The sequence below is a fragment of the Nerophis ophidion genome, linkage group LG18, assembly GCF_033978795.1.
Source record: "Nerophis ophidion isolate RoL-2023_Sa linkage group LG18, RoL_Noph_v1.0, whole genome shotgun sequence".
NCBI classification, from domain to species: Eukaryota; Metazoa; Chordata; class Actinopteri; order Syngnathiformes; family Syngnathidae; genus Nerophis; species Nerophis ophidion.
This window is the reverse complement of record NC_084628.1, coordinates 16587751-16598083: the sequence shown is the minus strand read 5'-3', so window position 1 is coordinate 16598083 and position 10333 is coordinate 16587751. Positions and strand designations below refer to the sequence as shown.

The window sequence follows — 10333 nt, the reverse complement described above, 5'->3', positions numbered from 1 at the left end:
CATGAATCCCTTGAGGGCACTTAGGGTTATTTTGGGGACTCTGCAGACAACAACAGGTCATTATGGGCCTCTAGTTGTGACGTCACAAGCTATAATTACTCACTATTGCGGTCCTAAATGAGTTTATAGCATCAACCAGTGAATTGATTTGTGATTACATTTATATATATATATATATATATATATATATATATGTGTTTATATATATATATGTGTGTGTATATATAAATGTGTGTGTATATATATGTAATGACATTATATATTGTTTTTTAAATATGTATTCATTTAATTTGTTTAATAATATGTACTTTGGAAAACATTTTAAATCTAAAACAGATTGCCACTTTTTCACACCCTAATCAATTGAAATATTTTTTAAGTGTACCAAAACTTTAAATCCTCTTTGCGGTGGCACTTGCGAGGGTGCAGTAGTGTTATTCCGCCCCCTTGTGGTAAAGCACTAGTCGTACCTACCTCATTGAAAAAAAAGTTTTTTCCCTCCACTTACTGGAAAAATCAGCATTTAAACCAAATAACTATTTTTGTTCTTATTACAAAACAAATGTATCTAATTGAAAAAATTGGGGAAATAAGAAGAAATCAGGTCACAGTCAATGCAATCACAAACATGACCTATGTTAAATGTTTGTATTGTGATATATTGCTTTTTTTTTTATTAAAAAGAAACATTGACAGAAATAAAATATGTAATTACAAGTCAAATTAAGTAAAAAAATGTTTCATCTTTTCTTGTACAAACAGGCCTTCAACTGCAGTCCAATTTTCTTCAGGTTTTCTGAAGCATCACCCGTCTTGACAAATTCAAACGAGTGGAAGTGAGTGTTCGCTGTCTCCTAAAAATCACACACATGAAATTAAACTTCTGTTCAAAGAGTAAACAGTATCACTTGTGTATACTAAAAGTACACTCTCAGGACTACAGGAGGCACTCTTTGGGCACCACAAGATTAAATTACATTCTAATATTTGGGGTGACGATTCGATTCACAATTTAACATGATTATTTTAATATATTAATCAGTACACAAATTATAATAAAACCTTTTCATAAGAAGTTAAGCTCTTGGCTGCTGACGTACGTGCAGTGTTGGCATAACATGTTTTTCCCCAAAAATTATATATATATATATATATATATATATATATATATATTTTTTTTTTTTTTTCTCCCAGAAACTACAATGTTAATCAAAACAGAGCAACCTCAACTCCAATCCAATCCTAGCTTTATAATACTTGTGAGTTGTTGTGTTCTTCTTTGTTTGTTGCATTGAACAAATACAGCATAGTCAAATTCCTCGTATGCTTGGCCAATAAATCTGATTCTGAAACGTACAACACAATTGAGCAGACATACAAATATAATGCTTATTAAGTACATTAAAAACAAAAAAAAGGAAAACCGAAAAAGCATAAAAGCAACAGTGTCTATAATAAAAATATAAAACAATTGATTGTTTATAATCCAAAAATAGATTCTTAAATAAAATTACAACAAAAAAAAAAGTAAATTCCCGGCAACTTTGAATCGATTTAGAATCGGAAAATAAACAAAAAATTGAGCACCCCTGTCTCCAACTGCATATCCTCCCAAGAACCAGCATCCTCTGCAGTGGACATTCGTCCCTGGAAATTTTTGGAAAGAATTGCCATAATGCAAACACACACACACATGTCCAATGCAGAGGACGCTGGATCTCAGGACAATATAGCGGTAGGAATCTTTTGGTACCCCACGATTTGATCTGATTCACAATCGATTCTCGAATCAACACCATTCTCGATTCAAACCACTCTAACAATGTATTATTTGGTATAATAATTAGGGTTACAACAGGTTACAAAATCTCTTTTTGCTTACACTTCGACAAACTTTATTGAAATTGTTGTAGGAAAATTGCTGCCAGATGTATGACGGATATGCGCAGCAAGTAAGCATGGAGATGGCCTTAAAACATTTTTTTTTTAAATGGACCATTTAGAAATTATTCTGTTCGATTTTTGAAATATATACATTGGTTTGGAATCAGAATAAATAATCCTGATTCCGATCTGAATTAGGGCTAGACGATTATGGCAAAAATAATAATCACGTTTATTTTGATTGATTAATTACACAATTTTTGGTTTATTGTACCACCAAACTCAACTTTAAATACAGTTTTAAAAAACCTGGATGTAAATTTGTCATGAACAAACCACAACAAGTAAAATAATAATAATAACGAAAATACATTTAAATAGCGATATATAAAGAAACAACTATAAAATTCAGTTTTTCCGTTTTGTTTTGAATTCTTCTTTTTTTTTTACTTTTACACTTATTTTACCACAACAGTGTATGATTTTTGCGTTAAATAAAATGTTATAAATTTGTTGAAGAAATGCAAAAATCCTCTCAGTATTTTAGGAGAAAGTACAATAATTTGTGTAAATGTATCAGTAGGTGCAAACTTTTTGGGGAAATCTCTATTTTTTAATTTGGTATTTGAGCCGAGGATGTTGTTGTGGCTTGTACAGCCCTTTGAGAGACTCATGATTTAGGGCTATATAAGTCAACATTGATGGATTGATTGATTGACTGTTTTGTTAGCACAATCAGACCGGATGTGGCGCACTGCTGTATTATTGTGGGGGGGGGCTACTCTTCTCAACTTGACCAGTAAAGAGGCGACTCACTTGTAAAAAAAAAAATATATATATATATATATATATATATATATATATATATATACACATATATACAGTATATATATATATATATAATTTTTTTTTAAAAAGAGCATCTTTAAGTTGCTTCTGCTGTTCTGTTTGTACAATACATCATCGATGATGTCCTTCACAACAACACAAGCAAATGAGATGTGTTGAGGATGTCGGGATCGTTCTTGCTAGCCTTAGCTTCATACTTAAGTCGTGGTTTCAAGTGACGGTCTTTACATCGTTAAGGACGAGGCCTCTGACTGTGTGGGGGATAAATTTAGTGGTACTAGACATATTATTTTCCCAATCAAACATTTCACTTGCATTTATGTCAATTCCCTGTTATTCTGCGTTTAACAGCGGATTCCATTCTATTGGCCAATTACGTGACTCCGTCCGCGGTTATATGTATATGTATATATATATATATATATATATATATATATCGTATTTTTCGGAGTATAAGTCGCTCCGGGGTATAAGTCGCACCTGCCGAAAATGCATAATAAAGGGAAAAAACATATAGAAGTCGCACTGGAGTATAAGTCGCATTTTTGGGGGAAATGTATTTGATAAAATCCAACACCAAAAATAGACATTTGAAAGGCAATTTAAAATAAATAAAGAATAGTGAAAAACAGGCTGACTAAGTGTACGTTATATGACGCATAAATAACCAACTGAGAAGGTGCCTGGTATGTTGACGTAACATATTATGGTAAGAGTCATTCAAATAACTGTAACATATAAAACATGGTATAAGTTTACCAAACAATCTGTCACTCCTAATCGCTAAATCCCATGAAATCTTATACGTCTAGTCTCTTACGTGAATGAGCTAAATAATATTTGATATTTTACGGTAATGTGTTAATAATTTCACACATAAGTCGCTGCTGAGTATGAAAAAACTATGAAAAAAAACTGTGACTTATAGTCCGAAAAATATGGTGTGTGTGTGTGTGTGTATATATATATATATATATATATATATATATATATATAAAAAAACTTACCTATTTACGTTGCGCGGCCCATTAATCGATTATATTTCTATTACCGCGAGAAGCCATTAACAAAATCAAAATTAATTGTCTAGCCCTAATATGAATAATTTTTTGGAGCACCCCTACTCAGCACGCCTTCATTAAGTAGAGAACCAGTTTCTACAAAGAGTGATGATAACCATAGAACCAGGAAATATTAAGAAAATTAAGTACATTGCGTGTAACCAAAAGCATAATTTTAGACACGTAATTTTACTTTATTTTGTAGTATTATATAGTAGTTAATTATTTTGACACTCGTAGGGCAGTTAAGAATGTTAAAATATTGCTCGTACAGTCGATAAAAGGTTATTCCAGGACAAGTTAATTCACTTTACATTATCACTCGTGGCAAAAACCCTTCATACAGTAAAATCTTTGGTTTTCTCACCTTGGACGCCATCTTGAATCCCAACTTGGCCATTGCGCCGAGGAAGCTCCTGATGTCATCGAATCTGCTCGCCACCTCTGCCACTTTCAGCACACCCCTAGCAGGAGCAGCGGTTACTTACACGCACACAAACACACCAAAAGCATCATTGACCTTTACCCTTTCTTCAAGACACGGTTGGCCTCCGCTATGAAATCCGCCAGATTGGTTCCCATCAGCGACAGGCAAAAGACGGCGATGTCCACCGAGCTGTCCTTCAGCGGCACCTGCAGGGACGAGACGGGTGGATGTCGTGGCTTGTTGCACACAGGTTAGCGTACGCACTCAAACAAACACACACACACACACACACTCACGTTGGCCATGTCGCACACAGTGACCAGATCGCAGGTCGCCGCTAGGTCGAAGCTGTGCACTTTGTTCTTGACGCTGCGTCCTATCTTACAGTCGCCGCAGCCAAAGTCAGCCACCACCAGTGAGGACGATCTGCAACAAAATGATCCAATAAAGAGAAAAAACATTAGCTGTGGCTGTAGGCAACCTTCTAATGTTATGTTTCGGAACTGAAGCATCAAAGGCTTTAGCTAACTCTGCATGCATGTTAAAATGTTGTGTACATTCATGCTGACTAAGCACTTTACTCTTCAGCGCTGTAATAACTAGGTCTGGGCGATATATCGATTATACTCGATATATCGCGGGTTTGTCTCTGTGCGATATACAAAATGACTATATTGTGATATTCGTACATTCTCACGCAGTTGCTTTTAGCTGCGGGCATTACACTGAAGGCTCTTTTCACTCTCTTGTCTCTCCTTCTCATAGGGACATAAAACAAGCGCACCTTCTTACATACGTCACATACATACGTGCAACGTCATACGCCCGCGCGGAGCAGAGAGGTAGCGGCAAGGTAACATTAGCTGTGATGCTAGCGGAGTGGTAATACGAGAGAAAGACGGTGCAAATCTGGTAACAAATGAAGGATGAATTAATTCCCAAGCAAAACAGCACGTAGTCCATCGTCTGGCGGTGGTTTGGCTTCAAGCGGGAAGATGTCAAAGTATGCGGCAAAAGGGTTGTTACAAAAAGTAGCACCCACTGCTAATTTGTAGCATCATTTGAAAAGTCACCTGCTAGAGAATGAAGAATGCTTGAAACTCCGCATGTCAACAACTCTGTTCGGTACCACACCAACAAAATGCTGAAGCACCCATTTCCACATCAACACGTATGAAAAAAATAGTCAATAACAGAAGGAGATAACGTCCGCAGTAACCTACCACATAGCAAAGAAAATACACTATTTGATTTCATATTCCATCCATCCATTTTCTAACGCTTGTCCCTTTTTGGGGTCGCGGGGTGTCCTGGAGCCTATTTGGTAGCTCATTTTTATTTGACAGTTATGGAAATATCTTGTGTGACATCATGCACAAAAGTGCCCTTTATTTGTTTTAAACTATTGTAGTTGCGTTCTATACAAAAAGTGCACTTTAATTTAGTGTTGTTTTGATATGTCGTCATAGTGACATCATGCACAAAAGTGCACTAATAGCTTGTTTTAAAATGTCTCTGACAATCTTGCACTTTCTGTTTTGAAATGACATTAATTTTTGTGCCACTGCTTAATAACTGTTTAATAAATACAGTTTTGGTAAATGTACTTAGTTGTGGTTTCCCTCTCTGCATGAAAGTTTAAAATGAGCATATATTAATGCAGTATGAACAAGAATGTTTTAATGTAGACACATAGAATCATCATACTGCTGTGATTATATATATCAAGTGTTAATTCAAGGTTAAGGCAAAATAGAGATGTATACATCATGTATCGTGACATGGCTCAAAAATATTAACATACTAAAAAACGGCCATATCGCCCAGCCCGAGTTACAACGTTCTTCTATTGCGCAATATACTAGTTAGTGAATGACCATTTGGTGGTATTCCACTTTCTCATGCACTACTGATTATGAATTAATGTAAACAAGAAATATTTGACAGTCTCTCTAGAAAAACTAATCGAGGAATCAAAAGGTGTGTCTCACTTTTGGCGAATGTATGCGATGATGGCGTCCACGGGGTTGGTGGGCCACCTCTGCACCTGTGCCGTGTAGCCCCGGTGGTAGACCCAGAAGGCTTCGGGATCCTGCTGGAACATCCGCACGGCCGCGCCGCTGGTGCTGCTGTACAGGACCTCGTTGATGTAGCGGAAGCGAGCAGACTCCAAGCGCTGCTCCATGCGAGAGCGGAGGGAGGCGGAGCGGTCCGGTTTAACAGCCACCGTCAGCTCTTCTGACGCCGCCGCCACCACCGCTGCTGCTTCTTCTTTCTCCGTTTCGTGGCACTGGAGAATCTTCCGAAGTTGCTCACGTTTCAGCATCTCTGCTTTGCTCATTTTGGGTTTTTGCAGTTTTACCTTGATTTTATCCTCTTCCTTTTTATATCCATTCATGACAACTTCATCACATTTGGCAAGGACGCCCTTCTTGATCGCTCTTTTTTTTTGTATCGTCTCTGTTTCCTTCTCAACGTTTTTCCTTTTTTGTGGCTTCTTAAACTTTTGCTCATCCGGCAGTTCTGCTTGGTGAAATTGTTTGTCTTTACTGACACATAAACTTGTTGTTTGAAACGGTTTACTTGCTGTCTCGACTTCCTCTTCACATTTATTAGGCTGGTATTTGTTTTTGCATTTCCTCTTATTCTTCATCTTGTTTTTCCACTGCTGCCTGTTTAGTTTCTGCAAGTCGCCCGCTTGCTTTTCCAATTTTGGAGTCTCTTTGCTCTTTGTCTTGACTGCAGGTGTGTTTATAGCTTTTGAGATCCCTTTAGTGAACATTATATGTCAATACAAACAAAATAATGCATTTGCTTGCAATCACAAAGTGCAAAAACTCACCAGTTTTTTTCATTTTGGTTACAACTTTCTTCTCCTTGACATCCATGTTGTCGTTCGGCTCTTCCGTAGTTGTGCCTTGTTTTGTCCTTTTCCTTCTTTTCTTCTTCCTCTTTGTGTGAGGCCTGGTGGCTTCGTCCTCGCTGTCGCTGTCAGGCATATGGCAGACGTCATCGTCCTTCCAGTCAGGTACTGATCCCAGCGTTTGCAGGGTCCGCAGTAGACTCTTCTTTGCAACGCTTTTGGACTGCAAAAGATGCAAACAAATAACCATATTAAGCCATCAGTGTATGAATGTAAGGTGTAATGAGTGATTGATTGAGACTTTTATCATTAGATTGCAAAGTACGGTACATATTCCGTACAATTGACCACTAAATGGTAACACCCGAATAAGTTTTTCAACTTGTTTAAGTCGGGGTCCACGTTAATCAATTCATGGTGAGTAGTATATAGTTAATATAAAGCAGACCATTTGATTAAAGGCCTACTGAAACCCACTACTACCGACCACGCAGTCTGATAGTTTATATATCAATGATGAAATATTAACATTGCAACACATGCCAATACGGCCGGTTTAGTTTACTAAATTACAATTTTAAATTTCCCGCGGAGTTTCCTGTTGAAAACGTCGCGGAATGATGACGCGTGTTTGTGACGTTATTGGTTGGAGGGGACATATTTGCCCAGCACCACTTACGGCTAAAAGTAATCTCTTTTCATCGCGCAATTACACAGTATTTTGGACATCTGTGTTGCTGAATCTTTTGCAATTTGTTTAATTAACAATGGAGAAGTCAAAGTAAAAAGATGTAGGTGTTTCCTTGTTTAAAATTCCCGTAGGTGAAGCTTTACTATGGATCAGAGCGGTCAAGCGAACATGGTTCCCGACCACTTGTCAATCGTCAATTGTGGTAAAAGATCAGCGGAGCATGTCCTGCTGCACCTTTGTGACTTCTCTCAGAGACTGGCATCAACACACCCGTGGACACACCCCTTCGACTATCAGGTACTATTTTACTCACTAAAACACTAGCAACACAATAGAAAGATAAGGGATTCCCCAGAAGTATCCTAGTAAATGCGTCTAAAAACATCTGAATCGCTCCCAATGCAATCGCCTTTTTTATTTTTTCTAATCCTTCACTCTAAATTTCCTCATCCATGAATCTTTCATCCTCACTCAAATGAATGGGGAAATTCTCGCTATCTCGGTCTGAACAGCTCTTGCTGCTGGAGACTCACATTATAAACAATGTGAGGAGCCCTCACACCGGTGACGTCACGCGCATATCGTCTGCTACTTCCGGTACAGGCAAAGCTTTTTCATTAACGACCCAAAGTTGCAAACTTTATCATCGATGTTCTCTACTAAATCCTTTCAGCAAAAATATGGCAACATCGGGAAATGATCAAGTATGACACATAGAAATCACCTGCTATCCCCGTTTAAATAAGAAGATCTCATTTCAGTAGGCCTTTAATATTCTGGAAGAACAAACTATTGTAACAGTTATACGTGTCTGGTTTGGAATAACTACACTAATCTTACTTTAGCTACATTATGCCAAAAGTGACAAGCGGTAGAAAATGGATGGATGTTTAATTTTGGATTCCCCTGACACAACACATATGCAGACATACATGTATATTGATGCTGTCGCTGTTATTTGGCGTCTTTTGCGGAGACCTTTCACTCAGAAGGTCTGCAGCATCATTCCAGTCCTCGTCTTCATTAAACATACTTTCCAAAACTGCAAGAACAAATCACGCACACATCATTACGTTACCATTATAGAGCTGGGCTCAATAAGCTCGTGTACACGGTATTTAGTTTACTCACCCCGCGCCCACGCTCAATCCAAACAAAAGATTGTATCTCCTCTAAAATTAGTCTTCTTAATCCAATTAAAAAAAGTTATTTTAGTGTACTTTCAATGACCACGTTTATACGCATGGCGCTGGAAGCACAACAGCGGCGCGTGTTGATGACGTCAAAAACAAACACGGAAGTGATATCTCGGCATCAAATTGCGAATATAATTTTAATACAATAAATACTCGATTTATGAAAGTAAGGCCTACATTTTCTAATTGGCTTGATGGGTTACAATTATTAATTAAATTTTGGAGAATGATTAAGAGTACAAAAGCCCTTAAATTGATAATCTTGTTAAAAACATTTAATGTGATTTAAGTATATATATAGCCCTTTTTTTTCTTTTTTTTTTTAAATATATATTCTTTAGTATTATTACTATATCTGTATTTGCTTTTGTTTTCTTACCTTAATGGTGAAAGTGTGAATTATAAATGTATGTTTGTTTCCCAATTTAAAAAAAAAAAAAAAAAATACAACATAACCGATAATATAATTTCTGGTATAATCATTGATTGATTGATTGAAACTTTTATTAGTAGATTGCACGGTACAGTACATATTCCGTACAATTGAATACGTTTTTCAACTTGTTTAAGTCGGAGTCCACGTTTAATCAATTCACGGTACAAATATATACTATCAGCATAATTTAGTCATCACACAAGTTAATCATCAGAGTATATACATTGAATTATTTACATTATTTACAATATCAAACACGGGCTTCACGGTGGCAGAGGAGTTAGTGCGTCTGCCTCACAATACGAAGTTCCTGCAGTCCTGGGTTCAAATTCAGGCTCGGGATCTTTCTGTGTGGAGTTTGCATGTTCTCCCCGTGAATGCGTGGGTTCCCTCCGGGTATTCCGGCTTCCTCCCACTCCCAAAGACATGCACCTGGGGATAGGTTAATTGGCAACACTAAATTGGCCCTAGTGTGTGAATGTGAGTGTGAATGTTTGTCTGTCTATCGCGTCTGTGTTGGCCTTGCGATGAGGTGGCGACTTGTCCAGGGTGTACCCTGCCTTCCGCCCGATTGTAACTGAGATAGGCGCCAGCGCCCCCCGCAACTCCGAAAGGGAATAAGCGGTAGAAAATGGATGGATGGACAATATCAAACACGTGATGTTCCACATTTTAACTATGCATAGGCCTATTCATGATGCCATTTAACGACGTATTGTTACTAGTTGAAATAAAAATCTTCAGGATTTTTGAATAACTGCTTAAAACTCTTACCGTATTGAAAAAAAAAATTATATATATATTTTTTTTCTTGCAAACACATTTGGACTTTTTTTTTTTAATTAATTTTTCCTATTTCCGTCTCTAGCCCTATTCATGATGCCATTTATACGTATTGTTATTAGTTGAAATAAAAATCTTCAGGA

The 10333-nt window shown here is 37.2% G+C and overlaps 1 protein-coding gene across 1 annotated transcript; it reads right to left on the bottom strand.

Annotated features, from left to right (window-relative positions):
• Window positions 1-605: 605 nt before the first annotated feature.
• rrp8 (ribosomal RNA processing 8) lies at window positions 606-9078 on the bottom strand. Its single transcript, XM_061877339.1, has 8 exons — window positions 8907-9078; window positions 8708-8817; window positions 7064-7307; window positions 6213-6990; window positions 4518-4647; window positions 4321-4427; window positions 4162-4258; window positions 606-854 (listed from the first exon to the last, which is right to left on the bottom strand). Exons 2-8 carry the CDS (start codon window positions 8804-8806, stop codon window positions 741-743), a joined length of 1569 nt encoding a protein of 522 aa, XP_061733323.1. The 5' UTR covers window positions 8807-8817; window positions 8907-9078; the 3' UTR covers window positions 606-740.
• Between the last annotated feature and the right edge of the window lie 1255 nt (window positions 9079-10333).